Below are 12,561 nucleotides of genomic sequence, written 5' to 3'. Positions count from 1 at the left end.
ACACACTAAATAATTTAAAGGAATAAAACATTTTATTTAAAAAATTCATATATGATTCAAATGAAAACTCCTTTCCATTTATTAAGCACCCACAGAGTACCAGGCACTATACAAAATATAAAGACTTATTTCTGCTCTTTCAGAGCTAAAATGATGGTTCTGCTGCACTCATTTATGCATAACACTGACACACCAACTCCACTGTCACAAAATGACTACATCTTCCAAGACTTGCTCAAGACATCAGTTTCCAATCCAGAGCAGAAGCAGATCATGCAGTTAAAGCAGAAGTCAACTGATGAAGTCTGTCAGATGCTATATCTAATGTCCTCTCCCTGGGCAAGAGAAAATTAAAGTGTTAACGGACCAGAAAAGAGATTTTTAATATAAGTATTAACCAAATCTCAGATTTAAAATCAACATTAGTCCTATAATTTTAGTAAATTTACCTTACCAAATGTAACTGTCATTCATACTATACCTTTGATTTTCAAATTAAAAATACAGCAAAATGTTAGAAATACAAGAAAAAATTTAAAAGAGGAAAAAAAAGGATATAAAATGAAGCCAAAAATTAGTCTAAAGCAAAGAATACCACAATGTTCTATTTACTTGCTAGCAGAGAGAAAATTAAAAGAAGAAAATTGCAGATAGTATCAATCCTAAAAATTCAGTCATTAAAGACATTTTTTTCTTATACTCACCTCGGAAACCACCACCCCCTCTTCCTCCTCTGAAGCCACCACCTCCTCTTCCACCTCTAAATCCACCTAAAAGGGGAAATTTTATTAAATAACTGTAGCTTCTCACTTGCTGATAAGCCAACAAAGATACAATTCTTATAATTAAAAAGAACAAATATAGATTCACCTATTATCTTACATAAATTTTTTTTCAAAGATAAAAATGGAGAAACTGTAGCAGTTCTCCAATCAGGCAGGAGGGCAAACCTCAGATTACCAACTTTAGACAGGACTCCATCGTTATGAATCAGAAAAACTTGTCAAAGTATGATTAAGCACTATTGCTAAATGTATGATTATCTCAACTTTTAAAATATTTTCTAACATTTTTTAAGTTGTTAATGGACTTTTATTTATTTTTATGTGATGCTGAGAATTGAACTCAGTGCCTCAGACATGCTAGGCAAGTGCTCTACCACTAAGCTACAACCCCAGTCCTTACCTTAGCTTTTGCTTATGTAAATACTTTTAATTGAACTAAGGATAGTTTGATTAAAACCATTTATTCTAAAAACAAATGGGAGTAGGTATGGGTAGTTTTGCTCTGGGGATACTACAGAAAATATCATGTGGAAGTTTAACCAAGCTGCATATGTACCATAGGTGATGCTCGGGTGCTAATAAACCTTGAAATTTCAATAGTTACTGTACAGCGTACTGTGTTGCTAAGCGATGATGTACGGCAGGTTAGGTATACTAAGTGGATTTTCAACTAGATTGGAAATCTCTAATTTAGGCTGGGTTTATAGGGATGTAACCCCATTACAAGTCAAACAGCACCAATATTACAAACAGTTCCCAGCATAACATCAAAGCCATGGGTTTTAATTCTGGGTCTGCCAACTGATTATGGCAAATGAACTTCTAAGAGACTCCATTTCCTCATACACAAAATCAGAACATCACCTATCTCAAAAATCTTTGCTAATTATTGAAAGAATGTACATGGATAGTAAGAGTAAGACCAGCTCTCAGCATACAGTCAATATACAATGACAATTATCTAAGAAACTAAACTTCAGTTAAGATAATCATACAGTCATATAGTGTACAATGACATTTTGGTCAACAAAGTCCATGTATAAGACAGTGGTCCCATAAAATTACAATGGAGCTAGAAAATTCCTATTGCCCAGTGACACTGTAAACTGATGCATTATTCACATAATTATGGTGTTAATGATATAAACAAACCTACTGTGCTGCCAGTCATATAAAAGTATAGAACGTACAACTTGGTATATACTTGATAATGATTATGAACATCTATTATTAGCTTATGTGTTTATTATTCTTTTTAATGTAATTTTATAGTATACTCCTACTTATAAAAAAGCTTACTGTAAAACAATGCCATCGGACACCAGCATTAGCCCCATACATCTCATGTTTACCATCTCTCAACTGTGTCAAGAAGCCACGTTGGGTGACTGACCTATACTATCTAGATTTGTGTGAGCACACTTAATATTCACACAACAATGAAACTGCTTGATGAGGAATTTTTCAGAATTTATCTGCCATTAAGTAACAAATGACTGTACTTTATGAAACTCCCTAAGAAAACCAAGAGATAAAATAACCTAAGAGTTAAACATCGCTCAAAAGTGAACTGTTAAGGTTTTTTTTCTTTTTAAATAACTGAAACAAAGCATTATTACTATGGACAATCTGCCAATACTTGAAAGAAGTTTTACCAAAATAAATAAATACAAGGGAAGTTTGCCTATATACAAAATTAAATTGTACTATATGAATCAGCTGTGGCTATGAAGTCTCATTAGAAATTTTCTCCCATAAGTAACTTACCACCTCTACCGCCGCCTCTGCCGCCACCTCCTCCCCTTCCTCCTCCTCGGCCTCCCCGGCCACCACCTCGCGGAGGTCCTTTCTCACCAGGAGGTCGAGGTAAAAACCTCTGCAGCGGCAGCAACTTAAATGGGTCTATATAAAACTGGAAATTTAATACAAACAATTTGTAAGATAACCTGGGGGACAATACAATATAATGAAAACTGCTTAGGTTCAAATCTTATTCTTAGCACTTATTACTGTGTAGTTCTGAGCAAGGACTTACTTTTCTAGTACCTTGGTTTTCAGTAAAATGTAGACAATAAGGCATGATTGTGTGAGGATCAAAAAGTAATGTACATAAACCACCTAAGAAGCATTACACACATAAAATTGAGCATAAAATTTAAAATAAAGCATTGGCGTACCAGCTTTCAAGACTATTACAAGGGATCACATCAATGTTTCCTGAACACATTGAGTAATGAATGATATACAGAAACTAACCCCATCCTTTATCTGGAGTTAAGGACGTTTTGGAGCTGATAAAATTTTAAGGAAGCGTGTTCTCTCCCGGGTCTTCTACACAAAACACAATCAGAGGCTTCAAAACTGTAATATATTAGTTATAATAATATCTGTAGTCCTCTCTACATATCCCTTTGTTACCCTTCTCTTTGTGGCCCATCATCTCAAAACTATTGTCTAGATCTACATGTGCAGTCTGGCAGCCACTAGCCACATGTTGCTATTTAATGATTAAAATGTGAGAATAAAAATTATGTTCATGAGTCTCGTAAGTCACACTTCAGGTGCTCAATAGCTATGTTGTGGCCAGTGGCTACTGTACTGGGCAGGAACTTCCATCATCACAGAAAGCTCAACTAGGTGGCACTGGTTTCCAGACTTTATCCCAAGTTGGATAAAGAAACCCTGAACTTAAAACAGATAACACTGGACTGGAAACCAAAAGAAATACAATGTGCCCAACTTAGTACCTGTGATTTAGGGGAAAACACACACACACACACACACACACACATATGAAATACTAAATCCTCAAATTAATAATACTGTAAGAAACAGCAAGGATATGAATCAATTCAAGTGACTATAACAGGTACTTTTCTTTACCCAGGTTGCTAGATGAGAAGCCTATCTCAGCACAGTTTCTTTCTAGGCTCTTCAGCTCCAGGGACCCCCTAGCAACAAGGCATAGTTTCCATCTCATTTCCTATTCCAATCTAGCTTCTGGGTCTACCATTCCACTGGCTACTTGAATTCCATGTTGCTAAACCCAAAGAAGACTTTACAGCATTTTGCCAGAGCTGAGCAACTCCTCTCGTAAACACTCCATTCTCCTGGGATACTACTTTTAAACATGCTTGTAGTTTGACTCCCTTTCTGCAGAAAATATTTCTTAATCTCCGCTAGGACATTTACATTTGGGAAGTACCCTAAAGCTCTTCATCCATGTTTTTTCTTCTCATTCTTTTAGACTGTTTTATAAACTGCCTGTACACTGACAACTTCCAAGTTTCATCTCTAGTTCATATCCTTCCTTTAAACTCCTGACCATTGGACTATTTCACAAGTACCTTAAACGCATTATGTCCAAAACCACTCCTTATTTCCCCTTAATTCTCTCTTTTCCATAGTTGCTCATTTCAGTAAATGGTGCCACCATCTATAAACATGCTGAAGTTTTTTTTTTCAACCTTTTCAACCTCAATAGCTAGTCAGTTACCAAGTCCTATTGATACGATGACCTACATTTCTCTTAAATCCACCTACTCTTCTGCATTTCAACTGTCTTTCCCTCAGCCAAAAATACCTCTTGTAAGACTACTGTAACAACCTACTGGGCCCCTTCACACAAAGTACTGATTCCTTTCCAATGTGCTTTTCTATTTTTCCATAGTGACTTTTTTAAGAATAAATTTAAATGTTATTATCCTATAATTTAAAAGGGGAAAAAAAGTTAAAATCTGAACTCTTTGTGATGACCTAGAGTAATCAAGCTCCTTCCAATCTCACAATTTTACTTCACATCTTTCCCCACTTCTCCTAGAGGTTCTATGCCCACACCATAGGTCCACCTCTTTTAAATACTTACGTGGCTTACTGAGATTTTGCAGTTTACTTAGACTGTACTTCATCCTCTTTGATTGCTCAGTGGTTTCTAAGCGCATTGTCTAACTACATCAAAATTATCCTGGAGCTTGGATCTGACCCCTACTAAGAGCAACTAGGTCAAATTTCTAGGAATGGGACCTAAAAGGACATCTTAAAACCTCCCCCTTAGATAACTCTGAAGTGCCATCAGTATTGAGACTCATTCCTAGTCAACTTTCAGGTCTCAACTTTGAGCCCATTCTAAATCTCGTCCCACTATAAAGATTCTAATGGGAACCTATATATTTCCTGCACAACATTTATCTTGTTATGAAAATACTTGTGAAATACTTTTAATATCCATCTTTTTCCAGATGTTTTACAATGTAACATTTTACTTAGAATGTTTGCTCATGCAACTTTTCTTGAGGGGTGGGGGGGTGGGGGAGGAAGCTGGGGATCAACTGAGGGCCTCACCCATACCAGGCAAGTATTCTACCACTGAGTTACATCCCCAGCCCTTAAACATTTTAATAATTTAAAAAAAAAATCCTCTGGATTTTTATAGATTTTGCTAACATGAGCAAGGAGTACATTCTGAAAGGATCAGTAAGCTCAATGTTTATAATATAGAACATTTCACTTTAACCCATTTTGTCCCACTGTCCCAGATAGAGAATAGCTATAAAAACTTAAATTAAGCAACAAATACACCACTGATGGTAACTTCAAAGTAATAGTCAAACATTTATTATGTTTGCAGAATTGAAAACTTGGGATTGATTAGGTTAAGAGCTTCACTAGTGATACAATGGGGGAGACTGAAGTGCACCAAGTAGTACTATCCAAAGGTATGTCATTCCCTTATAAAACCAAGGATCCTAAGTATTGTAAGCTTGACTCACCTTCTGTAGTTTTTTAAAGGAAGCTGCCTTCATGTTTTCTGACAATTTAACTGAAAAATACTATTGATTTTATTAAGGAATAAAAAATTAAGATGAAGATACTAAGCCTTCTGAATTCATTTATCATTCTATAAACAAAGTTACAAGGTACAAACATATATCGAAAAGAGAAAAAATGGATTCCCAGAGGAAATGGAAGTTTTCTTTAAAAAACAAAACATACCATACCATTCCAGCAGCACCATAATATGCAACGCAACCAATTTAATCCTGTAGCTCTTATCTAAAAGTTCATAATTTCTAAATTTTCCAAAAAGAAAGTCATTTTTCTAGGGCTTTATTTCAGGTCATATAAATGAATACTTTTTCCCCCTCTTCATTCTCCTTATGATCCAACCTGTTGTAATACTGATTTATTCATGTATGTGTATGTATTTTACTTTGGGGGATTGAACCAAGGGATGCTCTGCCACTAAGCTACAACCCTAGTCCTTTTTTAAAAAAATTTTTGAGACAGTCTCACTAAGATACCTAGGCTGACCTTGAACTTGGGATCCTCCTGCCTCAGCCTCCCAAGATGCTAGGATTACAGGCATGGACCAACACACCTGGAAATGCTATCTTAATTAAGAAGTTAAATTTAATGACTATTTAATTGCAAAGGGGGAGGGAGATAATAAATTCATGGTCAGTGAAATTACCAGGTTATCCAATTAAAAAGGATACAAAATCTCTAAGTTGTCCAAATATTTCATCCACTTTTCCAATTTGTTCTTTGTTTTCTAAATAAACAGGAGCATTGAAATAAGGCACCTTATTTTCATCTGTGGTACATTTACAAACTATGTCATCTTCACAAGGATGCAGGAACTCGCCTAATACTGAAATAGGACAAGAAAATATGAATATATGAAACTATATCAAAGGATACTGGCCAATGTCTCTGATTTCTTAACTGTCTGAAATTTCACTATACCTGCTCTCTTCTGAGACAGAAGAGCACAGTCATTAACAGTGTGGACTTCTTGAGCTGACATGCCCACTCCACAACTTACAGCTAGTAGCCACAGCTACTAGTTAAGGTGACCTAGGGAAAGGTCTTCACTTTCTCTCTGCTTTAGTGTTCTCTTTAATATGGGGATAATAACATATAAGCTGTATCTACATCAACACATGATTAAGTGGAATAATAAATGTCAAGAGTTTAGAATAGTGCTTGACTGACACACTGAGACCATTCAACTGTAAGTAATCTTATTATAACTATTCCAATTTCATCAAACACTATGCTTTATTTTCCTGATCTTTTCCTCTTTCCCCCAACTCTTAAATGTAAATCAGTCTCCGTTCTTGTCTTTTTCCCTCTCCTTTCCTAGAACCCATTCCCACTACCACCTCTTTGCCAATGATTCTTAATCATTTTCAGGCAAGTATACAGCCCCAAAATATCTAACTCTATTTCTAACTATTACCCCAAATAGAACACTCATCACATGCCTGCAAAATTAACTCTCCTTCCCTATCCAAGCTCAAAACCTTTCATTTCTAAAATCAGTCAAGTTCTACTTACTTTTTTCCCTTCAAGTCTTTTCCACCTAACCCTTCCATTTTTTCCTCACTGTTGTCATCCTAAATCAAGACTTCAATGTCTCACGTAAGGATTGTTATAACAGCCTGTGAGCTGGGACCACTGCATTGAGCTATGGCCCCCCCTGAACCATCTTCACACGGATCCACCCATTCTTAGTCAGGCTCTGTTCACTTAAAACCCTAGCAAAGAAACTTAATTCTGAATCAATTTTCTCATCTGTAAAAAGGGGTAAGGATCCATTAATGCCTAATTAATCTTTTCAGCCTAAGCTCAAGTTCCATAGTACATTCTCTAATATCTTTTTAACTACAGTACCATTTTAAGTCAGTTTCTAGCACCTCCCACCCCAAGCTGCATACTCCTTTTCGGAGCATCCAACTATCATTCATACTTGCTGATAACAAACCCACAAACAAACCCCACTTCTCCAAACAGGCTAAATAAACTTTGAAGACGACATACAGACTACACGTTCCGGAGGTCCTTGATCTTGGCTTTTGTTAAAGCCTCCGCGGCCACCCCCTCGTCCAAATCCTCCTCTGCCGCCGCCTCTGAAGTTGCCGCCTCCTCCACCTCGAAAGTGGTTGTTGCTACTGCCACCACGGTTGAAGCCGCCGCCACCACCACCACCTCGGTTAAAGCCACCACGACCTCCGCCTCGAAAAGACATGATCTTTCCTACCTGGTGGAAAAAACAGTAAGTACCTTATGATCATTGTGGTCTACGAATACACATGTGATATTCCTGCGCCTCGCTCAGAACACCATAAAAAAGAACAATTATGACAGCATCCCTGACATTTCGCCCACACCGCCAATATTATCTTCCCATGGCCCCAGGAGCGCCGCGCGATCACACACCAGCCTCGCCGCCCGCGGTTACTACCTCCTTCCCAAGTAGGAAGCAAGGTCTTCAAGCTGCTTGCCTTTCTTCCTCCCTCCCTCCCGCAGCTGCGTTCTGCTTCCCACATTATCTGACCCTTTTGCTTCTCTGACCACTCACCGCCGCCACGTGCACCTTTGGCCCGGGCCTTTACGTTCACACCCACCCGCAGGACACTTCCGCCGAGCTGGAACCTCCTCGGCCACCGTACGGCATAGACTTTAAAAAAAAAAAATACAAACTCGAATTACTGGTTTGCAAAAAGAGCCAGTCACGGAGAGAGGCAGCGACACTGACGCCTTTCTAAACAAGCCTTCAAAGCCGGAAAAGAAGCAACAATATCTAACTCCAACCAGGAGTTTACGACAGTAAGATCAACTTGCTTAGCAAGAGAAAGCGGAAGTAAAGCGAAACGGCAACCATTACGTCAGGACGTTACCGGAAGTATTGCCGTCGTGTTGCCCTAGGAGATAGCGGAGTTAGGGACCCGCCTCCTCTTGCCAGAAGTCGGGCGTTTAAGTGTCAGGCGAGGTTGCGCTCCTTCAGTCTTTGCTCTCTGGTGTGGTTCTCTTCCCACCCTCAGCCTGGAGAACCGGTCTTTAACCTCGTTCATTCGTGGTCGCGAAGTGTGACCATGGTTCCAGGCCGCGCTCTACCCAGAGGTGGGTCTGGCCATATCAACCTGTCACAGCTGGCGGAAGTGCTTGCATTCTTTCGAGGCTCTTGTTTGTTGCAGATCTTTTGAAATATACGCCCTTGTGGGCTGAACTGTGCCTCTCCATTTATCCTCTGGTTTCATTAAAGAAAGAAAAGTGTATATGTTTAAAGAAATTATTATCTGATAGGAAGCCAAACTCACCTTTTAATCTTTTGTACAGTACAGTTGATTCATTCATCAGGTACGACGTTTTGAGCACAGATGGGATTAATAGAAGTTTCTCCTCATTTTTCCGTAAGCTTTTGGTATCTGACATAATCCCCACATTGACCAAAATTCCCTCACTAGTAAAGGTAGTGATCTCTAACTATTATATTTGGTTGACCTCCTTTTTTATGTTAAACCTCTATGATCTTTCCTTGATATTTGACACAGTCTACTGCCCCTTTGAAAGAAGGTGGAGATTGGTACCCTATTTCAGAGCGTTATTGTAAATGGAATTTTGAAAGACAGTTTGTAAACTTTATTATGGAAATATTGGGAGTCCCAGTATGTCTACACTAAATATAGTGGGCACCTAATAGCCCTGAAAAGGAATTTGTTGAGTGTATTTTAATTCAAATTTGATAAATGCACTTTAAATTCTGTACATCTTACAGGTATAGAATTATTCATAATTGCCCTACTTTGTATATTTTTTTTCTTTTTGGTACCAGGGTCTGAACTCAGGGGCACTCGACCACTGAACCATATCCCCAGCCCTTTTTTTGTATTTTATTTAGAGGCAGGGTCTCCCTGAGTTGGTTAGCGCCTCGCTATTGCTGAGGCTGATTTTGAACTCTGATCCTCCTTTTTCAGCCTCCTGAGCCACCGGGCCCAGCTTCCCTGCTCTATTTTGTGTTGTGCAATTTAACATTAAGTTTGGTGTTTCTATTTCCATTTGGTGTCCCGCTATTATCTCCAACTCCAGTATGATAAAAACCATTGAACTTGTATAAGAACTTTAAGATCACCTGTTACCTAACTACTTTATAAATACTCGACATTCAGAGAAGTGAAATACCTTCACCAGCTAGTAAGAACAACAGACTAGAACTTTGATTCTCACAATCCTCAGTCCTTTATTGTCCCTCCTACCTCCACCCTATCCTCTTCCCAAATTGTTCATCTTTCCATTTCCTATATGTCTTCATGGTAGCATCATACTCTTGGTTTCTAATCTCTGAACTCAGACCTTTGAGCACTCTCCTCCTTGCTTACCATCACTACCACCATCCCTACCCCAGCCTGGTTGCAATCTCTTTTATCCAAAGCTATCAATTTATTTTCATTTCTTCCAAAATAACTTTGTATTTGTCAGCAACTGATTATAGGCCTCTTGACACTCATGCTTCCTTGTCTTATTCCTGCCCTGAATAATCCAATACAATTCTACAAGAATTCAAATATTCAGAAATAATAACAGTGAGTAATGGCATCTTCTCACATTATGAACATCTTTATTTTCTTAAATACTTTCAGGCTTAACTTCTTCCTCCCATCTGTACTGCATTTGATGACATATTGAACTTAGTAAGTTTCCTTATACCATTCCCATTTCCTTTAGCAACAAATCTAAGTAAAACCTCTCTATCAATTATGCCTTCTATGTAATTAACTTCCCCCCCCTGTGCCTTACACCATCCCTTTGTCCCATCAAGCCAGCATTGCTGCCTTTCTTCTCTTTCTCTGTCTTTGTCAATTGCTTCCTTTTGCTAGCTAGCATAAGTTCCATTTCCCATCTACTAGACCAATCTCTATTTTTTCACCCTGGAGGAACTCCTGAAATAATTTTCCTGACTCCAGAGCCACCTCAAAAAAAAAAAAAAAACCTACACACACACACACACACACACACACATGCACACACGTCACACAAAATAGCATGATAAGCAAGTCAGAAACAATGATCAGATAATAATTGTCAATCCTTTTGTTTTAACTGTGGCAAAATACACGTAAAATTTACCATCCTCATCATTTTAAAATGTATAGTTCAATGATATTCAGTACACTTACGTTCTTGTACATCTCTGCTCTTTTGAATACAGAATGATGTTTTTCTGTGAATCTGATTTATCTGCCTACTCTATAAGCTAATAAGAATAATAACTCACAAAGAATATTAACTAATGCAAAGTAAATGAGAGAGAAAACTTCAGCTTTTTATTTTAATTTGGTAAAAGTTACAATTTTATTTTAATGAATGTTGATTTGTTTTTATAAGCCTGGATATGCACAAGAGTCATTTTAAAATGAAAATGATGAAATGTGTTTGTTCAGTGTGAAATCTTGTCTTTTGTTGTGTTTACACCCATTCTAAGTTGAACTTGAAATTGGCACATAGATTTCATTTTCAACTGAAATGAGATAGTTTCTGTCTTTACTCATGATGCTCATTCAATAACAACAAAAAAAGCTTTCTCACACAAATAAAAAGTTGAAAAGTATGGCAAAATGATCATTCCTTTCCTAATGAACAACCGAATGCTTTTCTTTCACAGAAGAACAGAGTTTAGAGAAGGGAAAATCAGTACATTTCATCTGTTTACAGTCATAAACTTATAAAGTTCTTCCCTTTCTGTCAAAGTCAGGTGCTCAGGATGATAAGATTCAGGGAAAGGGGCAGTCATCCAGTGAAACAGTGTGTCAAAGGAGAAGGAAAATATTATTTAACCTGTTCAATTTTGTTCTGAAATCTTCCCAAAGTGGTTTTCAGTAAGACTTGAGACTTCCTCGCTCTCAAATCCAAGCGGCAATGGAAGGATTTCAAGATTTCTATTTGCAATATGACTTTTCCAACAATTTGATTTCCATTTAAACCTAGGAATCTTATCACTGTGAGTCCAAATATTTTCTCTAGAGCTTTGAAAATACTTGTTCAACTAGTCCATTTGATGAAAGATATCTGCTAAGTAGCTAGTTTCTGCAGCCATTCTTCATCTTCAAAGCTGACAAAAATCTGGATTACTTTTTTTTTAATGGTACTGGGGATTGAATCCAGGGCCTTGGGCATGTGTGGCAAGCACTCTACCAACTAAGCTATATCCCCAGCCCTCACCTTCTATTTTCTGAAAAGTACTCCTACAATTCATTTTCCAACTCAAGCATCCTGTTAAGAACCAAAATCTGTATTAGTACCTTTTCTTTATAATAAATTACCCAACAGTTAATTATTTAAAACAACAAACATCACTTTGCACAATTTCTATAGGTCAGAAATTCAGGCCAGGTGTAGTGGCTTATATCTGTATATCATCTCTGGAGGCTAAGGCAGAAGGATCACAAGTTTGTGGCCAAATTGGACAACTTAGCAAGATCCTGTCTTAGAATAAAAATATAGCTCTTGCTACAATGAGGATCTGGGATCTGGGCTCAGTCGCTGGTACATGGGGGTTGAGGGGCAGTGTTTCAGATCCTAGGGTTTTGTTTTGTTGAGTTGTGTTGTGGTTCCAGGGACTGAACTCAGGGCCTCTTGTATGCTAAGTATACGCTCTACCTCTGAACTACAGCTACAGCAAAAAAGGAAATAAATCCAGGAATGTCATTAGCTGGATAGTATTTGTAATTCTCCTTTCTATGATTTGTAGTTCTCCTTTATTATGATTTGTAGTTAAGTGCTTTTTCAGTTTTGCTAGAGCCATTGCTGCATTTATTAGTTGGGGATTCTTCATCACAATTCTATGTTTTTTATCAGAATTACTGAGGCTTACAATTTTCTCCCACTTCGTCCTCACAATTCACCACATTGAATTGAAAGATTTGTAAAACACAGGTGGTAATCAAGCATTGTGAACCTATAAAGCAAGTCAAAAAATACTGAATCTGAAAACAGT

General features: G+C 37.7%; 1 protein-coding gene across 2 annotated transcripts; it reads right to left on the bottom strand.

The window, feature by feature from the left end:
* Positions 1-13: 13 nt before the first annotated feature.
* Gar1 (GAR1 ribonucleoprotein) lies at positions 14-8,632 on the bottom strand. Of its 2 annotated transcripts, XM_015484639.2 has the most exons (8): positions 8,468-8,632; positions 8,149-8,247; positions 7,608-7,827; positions 6,281-6,435; positions 5,555-5,614; positions 2,553-2,697; positions 705-770; positions 14-335 (listed from the first exon to the last, which is right to left on the bottom strand). In XM_015484639.2, exons 3-8 carry the CDS (start codon positions 7,813-7,815, stop codon positions 322-324), a joined length of 648 nt encoding a protein of 215 aa, XP_015340125.1. In that variant the 5' UTR covers positions 7,816-7,827; positions 8,149-8,247; positions 8,468-8,632; the 3' UTR covers positions 14-321. The 2 variants fall into 2 exon arrangements, with proteins under 2 accessions (XP_015340125.1, XP_015340126.1); XM_015484640.2 differs by lacking the exons at positions 8,149-8,247; positions 8,468-8,632 and adding an exon at positions 8,032-8,130.
* Positions 8,633-12,561: the final 3,929 nt, after the last annotated feature.

The sequence above is a fragment of the Marmota marmota genome, unplaced genomic scaffold (assembly GCF_001458135.2).
Source record: "Marmota marmota marmota unplaced genomic scaffold, marMar, whole genome shotgun sequence".
NCBI classification, from domain to species: domain Eukaryota; kingdom Metazoa; phylum Chordata; class Mammalia; order Rodentia; family Sciuridae; genus Marmota; species Marmota marmota.
The sequence above is the reverse complement of the archived record's forward strand: the minus strand, read 5'-3'. Positions and strand labels throughout refer to the sequence as shown.